Source organism: Piliocolobus tephrosceles, chromosome 1, assembly GCF_002776525.5.
Source record: "Piliocolobus tephrosceles isolate RC106 chromosome 1, ASM277652v3, whole genome shotgun sequence".
NCBI classification, from domain to species: domain Eukaryota; kingdom Metazoa; phylum Chordata; class Mammalia; order Primates; family Cercopithecidae; genus Piliocolobus; species Piliocolobus tephrosceles.
The window spans coordinates 80,630,604-80,646,836 of NC_045434.1; the positions used below are offsets into that span (position 1 = coordinate 80,630,604).

General features: G+C 41.5%; 2 protein-coding genes across 6 annotated transcripts in view; one reads left to right on the forward strand and one right to left on the reverse strand.

Annotated features, from left to right (window-relative positions):
• The window catches only part of CAPN2 (calpain 2), a 60,440-nt gene extending 56,093 nt beyond the window's left edge, over positions 1 to 4,347 (forward strand). The window contains exons 19-21 of one of the 2 annotated variants that reach the window (XM_023203669.3): positions 424 to 540; positions 796 to 854; positions 3,357 to 4,347. In XM_023203669.3, coding sequence (XP_023059437.1) covers positions 424 to 540; positions 796 to 854; positions 3,357 to 3,380 — 200 coding nt within the window. In that variant the 3' untranslated portion in view covers positions 3,381 to 4,347. The remainder of the gene's footprint in view (positions 1 to 423; positions 541 to 795; positions 855 to 3,356) is intronic. The other variant, XM_023203670.1, reaches the window with a different exon arrangement.
• Positions 4,348 to 8,360: 4,013 nt separating this feature from the next.
• TP53BP2 (tumor protein p53 binding protein 2) overlaps positions 8,361 to 16,233 on the reverse strand; it is a 67,260-nt gene continuing 59,387 nt past the window's right edge. For all 4 annotated transcript variants that reach the window (XM_023203667.3, XM_031935868.1, XM_031935866.1 and 1 more), the window contains 2 exons: positions 12,996 to 13,195; positions 8,361 to 9,180 (listed from right to left, as the gene is read on the reverse strand). In XM_023203667.3, the coding sequence (XP_023059435.1) occupies positions 9,139 to 9,180; positions 12,996 to 13,195 (242 nt within the window). In that variant the 3' untranslated portion in view covers positions 8,361 to 9,138. The remainder of the gene's footprint in view (positions 9,181 to 12,995; positions 13,196 to 16,233) is intronic.

Sequence of the window (16,233 nt, forward strand, 5' to 3'; positions counted from 1 at the left end):
GCCACAGGCCCAATAAAAATTATTTTACTCTGGAAAGAGGGAGAACTACCATGAGTTTACCAGGAACAGCTTCTGCTCACATATACCCAGGAAGAATCTGGTCTCCAAGACGATTCAGAGCTAAACAAAAGATCAAAAAGAAGCAGCATGGTTAACAACATGAAGCAACCATGACCGTGAGAACAAGAAAAGACTTATGTGTCATTAAAGGCACAGGCAGGGTGAAGGTGGACAGCTCAGAAACAAAAGAAACAGCAGAAGGTACTGGCTTTGCAAAGTCAAACCAGTCTCATAGAACAGCAGCCAAGGGACAAAAGCAATTATACCTCATTTAAATCACCACTTGGTTCCATAGCCTGTGAGTGCAGCTAAATGGTACAGTCTAATGCTTAGCAATCAGTTTGTTTGTTCATGTAACTTCAGGTTTCAAGATGCCCTGTCAACTCCACCAAGTGATCGTTGCTCGGTTTGCAGATGACCAGCTCATCATCGATTTTGATAATTTTGTTCGGTGTTTGGTTCGGCTGGAAACGCTATTCAGTAAGTGGATATTTGGGGAAAGACTCATTTCAGTTATCTTGGTATTAAAGTGGGCTGCCTTTCACCTTGGTGAAATCATCTAAACTAGAGACATGTCTTCCAGGAGTTGAGAATGAAATTCCCTCTTTACTAATTTGAGAGTGAGGAAGAAAGCGTGTATGGCGGTCAGTGAAGTCAGTTGCTGAACTGAAAAGAGGATAATATGATCTGTTTCAGCTCACTCACTCGTGACATCCTTTCTTTCTCCCTCCACAGAGATATTTAAGCAGCTGGATCCCGAGAACACTGGAACAATAGAGCTCGACCTTATCTCTGTGAGTCAGCAGCTCATACCCCCACCTTGCTTCTAAGGGGATGGGGGAGGCATGGGGTGGAAAGGGCTATTACTTGAGTGACCTGCTTTTTCAAGTTTTGCTTTAAAGAGCTCTTGGTCTGTCGGGGCCAGGCCTGTACACAGCTGTAAGATCCCACAACGCACTTTTACTTGCAGTTTTACTTTCCAACTACCTATTCTCAAGTCCAAAATGCATGCCTGGCTCCCTCTTCCCATGAGCTTTGACTTGAGTGTAGCTCAAGGTTAAACTAAGGAGTAGCTGCAGGATGATGCTTAGAAAAATGAACTCTTGATTAGTATGCAAGGGAGAACATGCTTATATAAAGAAATTCTTTGGATGAAACTCAAGTTGGGTTTTGGGAAGATCCATCATTCTTAGAATGGATCTACTTAAAATACTTTGTGAGCAAATTAGTTTTCTCTACTCCCTCCCCGTTTAAGATAAAACCAACACTAGTAAATACGTTTGCCATTTATTATTATTATTGCACTCATGTGTCTGGAACCCTAGCAATGCACATCTCTGAAATGATCATCAATCTAAATTAAGTGGGTATGCTAATTTCACAAAAAGCAAAGCGCAAAATGTTCTCTTATCATCCCAATGACAGGAAGTTCTCTCACCGAAAGAAAGAAGCCAGGTGAGGTATACTTCCATTATCACCTGGCTCCAGTAAGCATTTCCTCTATACTCAGGGAAGGCCACAGAGGGCCGGGTGAAGTGGCCGACACTGGGTGACAATGGTAATTGTCAGTTCTGTCTGTGTAACAGAGGAGTGAAGTGGTGAGGAGGGCAGGTCTAAGGCACTGGCAGCTCTTTTCTGTGGATCTTGAACTCTGGAGGAAGCCAGCAACTAAATAACTGTCTTGTTCTGCTATTATGCATTATATAAGCACCTTTAGCAAAGTGGAAATATAGTTTATCTGGTTACAAATCACACTAACTTGCTTAAAACTTTACATATCCTAGGGAATATCTCTATCCCTAGATTGCAATGTAGAGTCAACCTCGTCTCTAAAAAAATAAAAAATTAGGCTGGGCGCAGTGGCTCACACCCATAATCCCAGCACTTTGGGAGGCCATGGCAGGTGGATCACCTGAGGTCAGGAGTTCAACACCAGCCTGGCCAACATGAAGAAACCCCATCTCTACTAAAAATACAAAATTAGCTGGGCATGGTGGTGCATGCCTGTAATCCCAGCTACTCAGGAGGCTGTGGCAGGAGGATTGCTTGAACCTGGGAGGCGGATGTTGCAGTGAGCTGGGATTGCACCATTGCACTCCAGCCTGGGCAACCAGAGCAAAACTCCATCTAAAAAAAAAATAACAATAATACAAAATTAGCTGGGCATGGTGGCGGGCACCTGTAAATCCCAGCTACTCAGGAAGCTGAGGCAGGAGAATTGCTTGAACCTAGGAGGTGGAGGTTGCAGTGAACTGAGATGGTGCCACTGCACTCCAGCCTAGGCAACAAGAGTGAAACTCTGTTTCAAAAATAAAAATAAAAAATAAAAATTTAGCCAGGCATGGTGGTGCATGCCTGTAGACCCAGCTATCCAGGAGGCTAAAGTGGGAAGAACACCTGAGCCTAGGAAGTCGAGGCCGCAGTGAGCGATGATCGCCCCACTGCACTCCATCCTGGGCGACAGAGTGAGGCCCTGTTTCAAAAAATTTAAATAAAATAATAAATAGTAGAGTCAACACAACTGTGACATGAAACATGCCACATGTTAAGTTTTGGAAATCCTAGCCTGTCATTCTTGCTAGGTATCTTATTCTACTCCAGCCGCCCACCCTCACCCCAGGGTCCACCTGGCTCAGTCCTCTCCCTCCGCATTTCCTCTGAGAAGCATCTTCTTACCCACTGGCTTTTCCTGCCACTCCTAAGTCTCACCTTTTCCAAGTTCCTGGAGATCCTCGCTTCTCGTAGTCTTTGCTAAGGATGAGCCATGTTCAGAAGCTCTCCCTTCAGTCTGCAGGGATTTCAACCTTGGCTGCAGATTCCATCACATGGGGAGCTTTGCCAAAGTCCTGGTGTCCTGGCTGTATCCCAAAGCAGCTGAATCCATCTGATTTAAAGTTTCCATATCACTACAATTTAGAACCAGTGTTGAACACCACTAGTTGCAGGGATATCCACATCCCAAAGTTAGTTTGGAGGCAGAAGTTATTCTGATGTGATACTCTGAGGCAGAGATGTGAAAATGCTAATTTCTGTTGTGTGGATTTCACTTTTCATGTGTGCAGTCAACCCTGTAATGTGATTCATGACCACCTAATACAAATCACACAGACTACTGACCTGTTAAAAGCTAGACTCTAGAAACCAGGTAAGAAAAATATGAGTTAGTACACTGATATCGTAGCTCTCGATCAGCTTTTCCAGTACAAGTTTTTTGGAACAATCTACAGGTACTTAAATAAGCCTTTAATTTTAAAAGCGGTCACTGAGCTGACTTGGTTTTTTTTCCTTCCTCACAGTGGCTCTGTTTCTCAGTACTTTGAAGTTGTAACTAATCTGCCTGAAGACTTCTCATGATGGAATATCAGCCAAGGACTAAGCTTCCATAGAAAAACACTTTGTATCTGGACCTCGAAATTATAGGAACATTTACTTAAACGGATGATCATAGCTGAAAATAATGATACTGTCAATTTGAGATAGCAGAAGTTTCACACATCAAAGTAAAAGATTTGCATATCATTATACTAAATGCAAATGAGTCGCTTAACCCTTGACAAGCTCAAAGAAAGCTTTAAATCTGTAAATAGTACACACTTTTTACTTTTACACACTTTCCTGTTCATAGCAATATTAAATCAGGAAAAAAATGCAGGGAGGTATTTAACAGCTGAGCAAAAACATTGAGTCACTCTCAGAGGACACGAGGCCTTGCAGGGAATATTTAAAGCAACTTCAAGTTTAAAATGCAGCTGTTGATTCTACCAAATAGGTCCAAGATTACCATTTCCCATGAGCAAACTGGGAAACATAGTATATCATGAAGTAATCTTGTCAAGGCATCTAGAGTCCAGGTGAGAAGACTCACTTCTGTCGCTTGAGTTAAACAAAGGACAGGTTTTATATAATATTGATTGGCAATAGTAAATCGTTCTCCTTAAACCCAAGTTCTTGATCCTATTCGGCCTTATACAAAGACCAAAGGGATTCCACACTTGATCAACTGAACCAGTATGCCAAACCAGGCATCCAATTTGCAAACCAATTATGATAAAGGACAAAATAAGCTGTTTGCCACCTCAAAACTTCATGAACTTCACCACCACTAGTGTCTGCCCATGGAGTTAGAGGGGACATCGCTTAGAAGTTTTTATAGAAAGGACGCAAGTTTGTTTCCTGGCTTTACCTTGGGAAAATGCTAGCAACATTATAGAAACATTGCCTTTTTGCCTTATCTTCTTCCAAATGTACTATTAAATAAAAATAAAGGGTTTACCCTATGCAATCACACCATGCCATGTTTTTCTTCCTGGAGGTCAGCCCCACAGGATGGTTTATGAGCACACATGATTATAGCTTGTTTCTACTTTAACAAGGTATGCTGCCTCTGTAAATTCGTGTATTCAAAGGAAAAGACATCTTGCCTATAATTAAAATGTGGAACTATAAAATTTTCTTAAATCTAATTCAGAAACTCTGATAATCTGACGATAATGTAAAGAAAGCTCTAATTTCTACTGCTTATTGATCTGCTGTTAGGCAGCACAGAGAAATATGTGCCTCTCAGGAAGTTCCCTGCTCAACCTGCCACCTCAATTTCACCTTGGCCAGCTCCCCCTGGGGTAGGGACAAGCAAGGGAGCTGAGAAAACATGCAGATTAAGTCACTGGTCTGGTGCTGGTGGTTCTTGAGGAATCATTTCCTCAAGATGACTTGACATAGGCAAATGCCATCCTAATATTTCCTGAACAAGGTGAGACGACAGATTTCCCAAACTCAGCTCAAATGCGTTGAAGTTCTCTTGCTTGCCAAGTGGATTTTGAGGGTAAAGGGGAGGCTGGTGGCCATGAGAGCGCAGGAGTCCCAACCTCCTCGCGTCGGTGATTTCTCTGTCCAGCTGCACAGGTGGCAGGATAGAGGTGGGAGATGTTTGGACTGACTCAAGATTGGAGGTGGGCAAGGGAAGGGTGGCTGAAGGATCAGGGGACAAGGGAATGGAGGGTGGGGACTGAAGTGGTTCCAACACAGGACCCCAGGGTCCAGGCTGGGAGGGGGTGGAGTGAAGGGCAGGAGGGATCAGCTTTTGATTCTGAGGAAGAGAGTGGTCACTAGCGATGAGTAAACAGTGGGGCAGAAAGGAGGCCCCTCCCATCTGCAGAAGCCATTCTAAACCTAGACTACTGTTCTGGGGCCCTGCATCTCCTGATTACCTGCATCTCCAGAGATTACCAAGTATCCTGAGTTTTCCCACCTAGTATAACGTTTGTTAATGCCTGTTTTACAGGGGGCAAAAATAGATAAGCAAATAGATGATAAGCAAAGTAAACCTCAACTTTCTGAGCCTGTACAAACTCACAAGCCCACCCCACAACCCTCACTACTTCCCTCCTGGGCCTCTGCTTTGAATTGCAGTCTCAGGCCCATCAGTCAGCCAGCCATCTATCAATTAGCTCCTCTTTCTCTTTCCCTCTCGTTTTTCTTTCCAAAGCTCTTCCCTTATGCCGACCACATCAAGTTTACTTAATATTCTTATCTCCCCTGCTGTGGCCTCTCCTTCCTCCAGAGCCGAACTTCTGCTTCCGGAGAAGCGGTCCACACTGGATCTCAATTCATTTGTCACCCACTACAGTCTGTCTAGTCACCTACCTCTTTGCTGCTGCTTTTTATGATCACCAGTTACCTCCTAATGCCAAACCCTATAAACATCTACCAGCCATTATCTCCCTGGACCTTTCTGCTGCCTTTAACACCATTTACGATTCTCCTGAGAACCCACATTCCTTTGGTTTCCTTCGGGTCTGCTTCTCTGGCTAACTCGGTCTCCTTTCCTGTGACACTCCCCACATCCCCACTGCTGTTCGAATATGCACAGCTGGTTTGCATACTCTCCCCTTCAGCACAGTCTGTTCCCCACTTGCTTTATTCCCTTTTATTTTGTAAAGACCTAAAAACTGTGCGACCATAAAAACATGACTATAGCATCAATTATAATACACAAGAATTGTTCAACATTAGACAAATGATTAGATAAATGATACGATGGAATATTAGGAAGCCATTAAAATTCACGTTAATAGGCCAGGCATGGTGGTTCACTCCTGCAATCCCAGCACTTTGGGAGGCTGAAGCAAGTGAATTACTTGAGGTCAGGTGCGGGCCTGTAATCTCAGCTACTCGGGAGGCGAGAATCGCTTGAACCTGGGAGGTGGAGGTTGCCGTGAGCCAACATCGCACCACTACATTCCAGCCTAGGTGACAGAGTGAGACTCTGGCTCAAACAAAAAAAAAAATTCATGTTGATATTTATGATACAATATCAACTATAATACAGGAGAATGCAGAATTGCTTAAACAATAAGCACTCAACTATATGTAGAGAAAAAAAATCATAGGTAAGACTACAAAGAAACAGGCCCAAGTATGAATAGTACCTCCAGAGTGGTCTCTTTCCCTCCCTCCTTCATAACCTTTTTCTGTACTATTTCTATAACGAGCTTTGATATAAGGATACTTACTTTAATAATAAAACAAAGAACAGAAAGACTTAACAACAATGAGCTTCTCAGTTTAGGATTAAGGAATACAAAACTGGGATCACAGTTCCCTAATTTTCATATCTTCTCTTTTCATACATCTGTGTAATTCTTTAGTTTGCCAAGTACCTTCATGCACAGAACTTAGGTTTTCTTCAACAACTCGGAAGCATGCCAAGGCAATGGCATTAAACTCCACAGATGAAGGAACAAGGCTCAGGGAGGTCAAGTGTCCTTGGCAAGGTCACTTAATGGGTGAGTACAACAGCCCAGGACTAGAATCCATGTTGTTTCCTCTAGCTAATATATTAACACAAACTTAGTGGCCTAAAAAAATAGCCATTATCTCACAATTCTGTAGATGAAAAGTCCAACGCTGGTCTCACTGGACTAATGCATTCCTTCTGGAGACCTGGGGAGGATTCATTCCCAGCCAGGCCCACTCAGGTTGGCAGAGTTCAGTTCCATGTGGCCATAAGGACTGAAGTCCCCATCTCCTGGCTGGGCCGGTCGGGGGTCTTTCTCAGCTTCCATGTTCCCTGACCCCCACATTCATGACCCCCTTCATCTTTAAAGCCGACAAGAGCAGGTCAAGTCTTCACACTCCAAGTCTTACTGCCCACCCACCCGCCCCGCCTACCCTCCTGCCTCAGCCCTCCTGCCTTCCTCTCCTGCTGTGAAGGGATCTTGTGATTACAGTGGCCCACCAGGACAATCTAGGCTAAACACCCTATTTTAAGGTCGACTGATTCATAAACTTAATTAAATCTTAAAAGTCCTTCAAAGAAGTACAGTAAGTCGTGAAAACCTAGCATCATGGATAGGTTCTTGGTAACTGCAAATCTGAGCAAAACGATGTAAAACAAACCAACAAGAAACAGCAGGTCCTCGAATAACATCACTTCATGTTGTACTGTTAGAACACTGATGAGAAAAAGAAACGGTTTTGTTATACACCTTTTCGCTTTAAGTGAGTTTTGGCCAGGTGCAGTGGCTCACACCTGTAATCCCAACACTTTGGGAAGCCAAGGTAGGAGGACCGCTGGAGGCCAGGCATCAGAGACCAGCCCAGGCAGCATGGTGAGACCCTGTCTCCAAAAAAAAAAAAGAAGAAAAATAAATAAAGTCACAGTTTCCAAGAACCTAATGATGATGTTAAGTAAGGACTTACTGTACCTAGTGATACAAGGAGTAACCAGGAGACAGGGATGGGGTGCGGGGTACCTTTAGAATTCTGCCTACCACACGTCTTCTGATGTTTAGTTTCTGTTGTCACTCCTTCTCCATTACTCTCAAAAGTGGTATTCTCAAAGTTACAGTATGTTCTTTCATCTACTTTCCCTTCTAGAATTTAGCTACTCATAAAAACGTGTAAGGAAGAGTGACCATGGTATTTCATTTGCATCTTCTACTAAAGTAGTTCCACTAAGCAAATGGGTTTGGAAACAATTCACAAACCTATTAACATATTAATAAAATGATGTGAAGATTTTGCCTATATAAGTTTTCACCCTGTAAATCAATGAGGACACTAAAACAGTCTATTAGAGGCTCTAGGTAAAATGTAAAGTAGGCTTCTATCACCATGATCTCTACAGTATTTCATTTTAAAAACCACTTACATTGAATCACTTGGCTGGTAAAAAAAAATTCTTATTACAATACATATACTTATGTTAAACATCTTGTTCTTTTTCAGCTGAGTAAGATAGCCTAATGGCTTGTGACTATTAAACAAAGTCTATTTATGACATCAAAAACAAAAACCAGTAAACAGCTTAGCATCAAAAAGTTTATTACAACTGTTTTTAAAGTCAGCTAGGATCTTGACAAATATTACAGTTAAGTCTAGCAAGTTTCTAATTTCTGAGATACAAAAGACAATAAATACAGATTAAAATTCAGCCTACAAACAAGATTCTACATCTAATTACTGGTACTGTAGCTTAGTTTCAATATTTCAAACGTATGTATAATTCTTAAGATGCTACAAGAACTCATATAATAAAGTTACTGTTCACTGACAACCAACTAACAGTTCTTCAATGACGATATACAAGTGTGCAGTGCCTTCGAGCCTTCAGGTGAGCCCCGCAACGGCCTGCTGGTGCCTGGTACAATCAGAGACGGCGATGCGATGGCACTGGTCCTTTCTGGCACGAGGACTGGTTTAGGAGCAGGTGCTGAAAACACTCTCTAAATAGGACAGAGAGCTGATTTCCCAACTGCCCAATAAGTGGTCCTATTTACTGGACAGGATTCTTGTAGAAAACAGGATTGTCGCTGTATACTTCTCTGAGTGCTACACGGGACACCTTTGCCCCAACACGGTATGGCCTGCTGACGTAGATGCTTTATTTCATCATGCTAAATGTCCTCTAAGGGTAAATTCTTCAATCCTTCATTTTCTTCTAGAGACATTCTTCATCGCTTTCAAGCTACATTGTCATTAAAATAAGTCTTGTGAAATTTTTGCCAAAAATAATCGTATTACTTCTTCTTAAAAACACAGATTAATTCTTCATTGACTAAAATTCTGTGTGAAGTTTCAGGCCAAGCTCCTTTGTCTTGGTTTAATTCTTGGGTATAGCTGCAAGAGAGTTTAAAAAAATATTTACATACTATAACAGATGTGTGGGAATATAACAAAATTTCAATAAATAATGAGGTTAGGGGACAGATGTCACGGGAAGGAAATCAAAGTGAGAAAAGCACTCTTTGTGGTATGTGTGGCACCTAGAGCTTTACGTTTAGCAACGTACTCATCAGCTAGACTGCACAGGACGTTCAAAGATCACAAGAGTCCGTCAACTGTGACAACTCTACAAAGCAGCAATATAAAAACCCATGACAGTTCTGGGTATTAACTCAATCTGCACAGCTTGTTGAGCTGTAAATCAGCTCTAACAAGGAAGGTAAACTGCTATATGCTCTATGCTCCAGCTTCTATTAGGAAGGAAGAAAGAGACTGAATTCTTTTACCTTTATTCACAATGGACATGACGTTGTGTCATGGGACTTCAGACTGTCAGAAATGAAATGCCACAGATTGGCCAGGCGTGGTGGCTCAAGCCTGTAATCCCAGCACTTTGGGAGGCCGAGATGGGCGGATCACGAGGTCAGGAGATCAAGACCATCCTGGCTAACACGTGAAACCCCATCTCTACTAAAAGATACAAAAGAAAAACTAGCCAGGCGAGGTGGTGGGCGCCTGTAGTCCCAGCTACACGGGAGGCTGAGCCAGGAGAATGGCGTGAACCTGGGAGGCAGAGCTTGCAGTGAGCTGAGATCCTGCCACTGCACTCCAGCCTGGGCGACAGAGCGAGACTCCGTCTCAAAAAAAAAAAAAAAAAAAGAAATGCCACAGATTAAAAGTCTACAAATTGAAGGAAGATTGGGTGGAGTTTTTTGCTTTAGAATTCTGTGGTTTTCTGTTTCCACAAGAGCTGTAAAGGTGAGTCCTAGTGAAGGTTGCAAGGCCTCTAGGCCTGAGCCAGAACCAAGTCAAACTGGTAAATTCAACTGACACACCAAACAAAAGCAGACCCTCTTGACAAAAGAGGAGGAAAAAAAAGGTTTACTCGAAGAAAGTAGAATCACAGGCTTTAATTACATCCCAATTAAAAAATTTTTAAATAATAAATAAATAATTTTAAAAAGAAAAAGAGACTTTCAGTCAAAACTGAAACACTAACTGGTAGATCCACGTTACAGAAACTATTATTTTTCTATCTGAAAAAAAGACATTTAGCTAATACAATTTTCTAGACTTCTATCTGAGCCCTGACAACATACATGCACTTTCCTTTAAAAAAAAAAAAAAAAAAAAAAAAAAGCTGGGCGCAGTGGCTCAAGCCTATAATCCCAGCACTTTGGGAGGCCGAGACAGGCGGATCACGAGGTCAGGAGATCGAGACCATCCTGGCTAACACGGTGAAACCCCATCTCTACTAAAAAATACAAAAAACTAGCCGGGCGAGGTGGCGGGCACCTGTAGTCCCAGCTACTCAGGAGGCTGAGGCAGGAGAATGGCGTGAACCCGGGAGGCGGAGCTTGCAGTGAGCTGAGATCCGGCCACTGCACTCCAGCCTGGGCGACAGAGCAAGACTCCGTCTCAAAAAAAAAATCAGGAAAACAAACCAAAAAAGTTGTGTAGAGGATACTTCTAACAAGAAAAGATTTTCAAAGTACTAAGAAAATCTAAATTTAGGACTAAAATGAAAATCTTCAGTCCAGTCTGTTAATTTCAGAATCTTCTAAGCACCACACACACGAGACAGAACTCAGTCTTTGACCCACTGCTTCCCATGTCATTAACCACAGGACCTCTTTGTTAGAAAATTTAAATAATTCAAAAGATCTATTGTACAACTTGGTGACTGTAATTACTAATGTATTATATACTTGAAAATCACTAAGAAAATAGATGTTCTCACCAAAAAAAAGATGACCACGTGAGATGATGCATGTATTTATTTAGTTCGATGTAGCCATTCTACAAGTATACATATTTCAAATTGTTATACACCATAAATATATACAATTTTTGCCAATTAAAAAAAAGAAAAGACTCAAGGAAGCAACTAGTTCTAAGAAGGTAAATCTTTCCGAGATAAGAAACTATACAAAACAAAAGGTCTTATTTACTGTTGATGTTTATCAGAGAAGGAAAGTGGCTGCAGGCAAGAGACTGTATATCTCTAGTGCTAGGGACTCTAGAGAAGCAACTGAGGGTGCTCGAAAGAGAACAACCTTTATATTTCTACTTTCCTCTGGTAATCTGAAAGCTTTTTTTTTTAGACAGGCCCCACTCCGTCACCCAGGCTGGAGTGCAGTGGCAGGATCTCGGCTCACCACAACCTCTGCCTCCCAGGCTCAACCGATTTTCCTGCCTCAACCTCGCGAGTAGCTGGGATCACAGTTCTTTAGTAGAGACAGGGTTTTACTATGTTGGCCAGGCTGGTCTCAAACTCCTGACCTCAAGTGATCCTCCTGCCTCAGCCTCCCAAAGTGCTGGGATTACAGGCGTGAGCCACTATGCCTGGCCCCTGAAAGCTTTTTTTAAGGGCTCCATAGCCTAATTTTATTTGTTTTTCACTTTCATTATTCTTTAAAGTTACATTATGATCACCCAAATGAATACTGTCTAATCATATATTCAAAACTTATTATGAAATGTTTATTTCATAATAAATTTTGCTGTCAGGACAGCAGCAATCAAGGTGTATAAGTAATTTACACTGCACGTTAGACAAACAACAATGGGGAAGGGAGAGTCGGAGAGATGCTGGTCAGAATCCAGGCAGTCAGGTTTCAACACTGAAGTCATTTCAAGGAATCCCATTGAAAGTAATGCCTAGGCAGGGGGTCACTCGCAGACAGAATCCTGTTCATAGCCTAGATGCCACAGTAAAAGCTCCATGTGGGTGGAGGCCATGTCCGTCCCACATTTGATGAAAAGACCAAGAATAGCATCTACCATTTGCTCTCTATTAGACCTCTGAGTTATCCTCACACCAATCTTAGGAGGCAGGATTCTCCAGTCCTCCCCACATTCCTTCTGCAGTCTGGATACCCAGATAGCAGGTGCTGCAGATGGAGTTGAAGCAACGTGGAGGCCAGTGCCCACAACCTACACACCATCTTCTGTGTATCACAACTGGCTCTTCCTTTCCTCAACCCTTTCCTTACTTCCTCACCAAGAGCAGATTGTGCAAGCACTTTAAACTTTTATCTCAATCTCTCAATTACCCTGATCATTTCTCTCACTCTTTCATACACTCTTCACGCCCCCTGCACACACAAAACTGCTATAAGAGAACAGCTGAATCTACAAAGAGCTTAATGCAAAGTCCTGGAATCTCTTATTCTCGCTTTCTCTCCTCTGTCTGACCATATGCCAGCTTTCCCCTGAAAATACTCCAGGAGAATCTTTACATGATGACAGCAGTCCCATTGTACTACACTATAGAAGTGGTACATATGTGCTGGCATGACATTGTTTTCTCATTTTTTATGAAATATAAATCAAATAGTAGAGAAAAACAAAGAATCTTATCCTTAATGCCCTGTTGAAGCTCTCTACTAGATTTGCAAATCCTGATTGAGACAGATTAAAAACTGATTTCAGATGTCACAGGCTCAATTCCAATCATATTATCCAGTTATCTTTAGTCTGTTCATAACTGTAGGGAGGACCCCTGACCTCCAGGCTGGCAAACATATGTTATTAAACATAATAAGAATCACTGAAAATGTGGCTTTAAGCCTAAGACTATCAAATGTTTAAATTCCATGTCTTATTAACAAAGGGCAGTTGGGTGTACTGTATCTGTAACATACAGCGGTTTTACAAGGCCCCTCTCTGGCACATAGGAAAACACCGTAAGCGTCAGAATAACTTACTCCCAGCAAGTTGCGTGGAACGTATCCCTCCTTATCATTAAGGCGCGCCCACCACCATTCGATTTCATCTTCATCCTCCCTGTGGATGATTGTCATGCAGTCTCCTTCTTTCATGGGCAGCTCATCATCATTCTGAGGTTCATAATCCCAAAGTGCATAAATGACTCCTTTATTCATTATGCCCATCTTCTCCTGAACTCCTAAAATCATGACAGTAAGATAAAGCACAGAATATACAACTCGGAGTACACCACTCCATAACTTTTAGCTATATGAAACAAAATGGGAAGAAACAGGCACAGGCTGGAAGTCAGTACTACATTAAATATACAATAAAATGTCCTGAGGTAGGGGGTAGAGTGCAATGGAAGGCAACAATGTATAGGGAACATACGAAGGACACATTACTATATGCTATCATCTCTAAAACAGCTCTAAAACCTAGCACTTTATAAGCATCTCTTAAAGGAGCTACTCAAAGTACAAAAACTTTTGCAAGCTTAGGAACTAAAAAAAGAATTCAAATCTAGGATATTAAAAAAGTGAACGATATGCCTGTCCAATTTCAGTCTAATCCCAAATGTAATGACTAAGGAACTCTAGAAACATTACTTCATTCTTCACTCAAAATTCAGAGCAGACAGAGAAAAAAACAGAGGCACAATGGTCTCTATGAATTTCCAAATGGGGAAAGACAGAAGAAAAAAATATATATAGAATACATTAGAATGCAAAAATATGGCATTTTAGACAGGATCAAAGTCTTCACATAATCAACCCTAATATAGTAAAAATCAGAATTCTAAAAGATGTTGAAATCCACAAACTAGGAAGGGAAAAATCCTCAGAAGTCCACCTTTCAACAGATTTGCAACTTAACTACACATTTAAGTTTTGCCCTTCTTCACTTATACCTTCCTATCCTAAAGGGCAATGCTAGTAAGAAATAACAATCATCAACTGGCAGGCAATAGGAAAAAAGCAGAGAAGAAGGAAAATAATTAAGGTAATAAAGTTCTCCACAATTCAGAATTATTATTTTCACTTTTATAATTTTTTAAAAACCAGGAAAATACTTGCTAGCTTTTGAATAGTTAGCTTTTTCAGCTTATGTGAGCACTAAACTATTGATTATGAAATTATTCCTATATCAACTAATGATATAGCACATAGTATATTTCTCTCACTCTGGGAAAAACTGAAACAAGAAATTGTTCTTTTCTAAAAGAAGGCTCTGCCAATCTAAAGAGACAATTTCCAACTTTTCTTGTTTAAAGATGACATGCAAAGCATGACAGACTCACATGGCAATCAAACTTTATATAACTATAACTTCACAAAGTTTTTAAAATGGCCACAGTGTCTGAGATGGGAATGAAGAAAGACGGAGGAGATTTTGGATATTTTAATATACTCAAAATAACAGCTCAAGTCCCAATTTGCAATAAATTAGGGACCAGGGTCTTGCCCAGGATGGTCCAGAACTCCTGGGCTCAGGAGATCCTCCCACTTCAGCCTCCCAAAGTGCTGGGATTACAGGCTTGAGCCACTGCACCCTGCCTCCAATAAGTCATTAGGAATGGAGAAAAATTCTCATTACTTTGCTATTTATCAGATTAAGAGTTGTAAATTACTTTGTAAAAAATTTTTTGAGGGGACTAAAAACATGCTCAATGTTACCAGTAACTTGGGAAATGCAAACTAAAGCTACAACAAGGTATCATTCCAAATCCCCCAACAGTTAAAGAGAACGTGGAGTAAAAAGAACTCTCTGCTAGATGTGTATCACTGTGACCTGGCAAGTCCACTTGTAGATAAACACCAGAAGACAAGTACCAAAATGTTCACAAGGATGTTTATAGTGGAAGGAAAGGAAGGAGGGAGGGAAGGAGGGAAACAGCACACATGTCCTTCAAAAGTAGAATAAAAAGATAAATTGTACAGTGAAAATAAACTATAGCTACAGGCAACATGAGTGAATCTCAAAAACAGTGATGAATGAGAAAAGCAGGCCACAGAATCACCAGTATGATTTTATACAAAGGGCAAAAACAAGCAAAACTGAAAATATTAGTTATAGGATTCATATACTAATGATGCAATTATTTTACACAAGCAGTGTTAAACGTGAAAGCAGTGGTCACTACAGACGTGAGAAGGGGCCACATCAGGGAGGGGAGTTCAAACGATGTCAGAGATAGTGGTTATGTTCTGCTTCCTAAGTTGGGTACATAGTTACTCACTGTGTGTAATCTATTATCATTACTTAAACAGCACATCCTGGTATCTATGATATACTTCATAAATTTTAAGAATCTGACCAAATATCTCTAATGCTTTAAAAAATCATATTCCATATCTAAATATAAGTCAAGATGGTCAATAAATTTAACACAGCAAAATATATATTAACACATTATATATGTGTGTGTGTGTGTGTGTGTGTGTGTGTATATATATATATTTTTTTTTTTTTTTTTTTTCCTTTTTTCCCCAAGATGGAGTCTCGCTCTGTCGCTCAGGCTGGAGTGCAGTGGCACAATCTCAGCTCCCTGCAAGTTCCTCCTCGCGGGTTCACGTCATTCTCTTGTTTAGCCTCCACAGTAGCTGGGACTACAAGCACCTGCCACCATGCCCGGCTAATTTTTTGTATTTTTAGTAGAGACAGGGTTTCACCGTGTTAGCCAGGATGGTCTCAATCTCCTGACCTCAATCTCCTGACCTCGTGATCTGCCCACCTCAACCTTCCAAAGTGCTGGGATTACAGGCGTGAGCCATCGCGCCCGGCTTTTTTTTTTTTTTTTTTTTGGAGACAAAGTTTCACGCTTGTTGCCCAGGCTAGAGTGCAATGGTATGGTCTCAGCTCACTGCAACCTCGGCCTCCGGGTTCAAACAGTTCTCCTGCTTCTGCCTCCTAAGTAGCTGGGATTACAGGTGCCCGCCACCACAGCTGGCTAATTTTTGTATTTTTAGTACAGATGGGGTTTCACCATGTTGGCCAGGCTGGTCCCTCAAACTTCTGACCTCAGCCTCACAAAGAGATGGGATTACAGGCATGAGCCACTGCACCCGGCCAACACATTAACGCCCGTATCTTCAGCACGTTGGAAGGCCAAGGTGGGAGGATTGCTTGAGCCTAGGAGTTCAGGGCTATAGGGAGCTATGGTCACACCACTGCATTCCAACCTGAGTAACAGAGCGAGACTGTCTCAAAAACAAAAAATATATATATAATTTA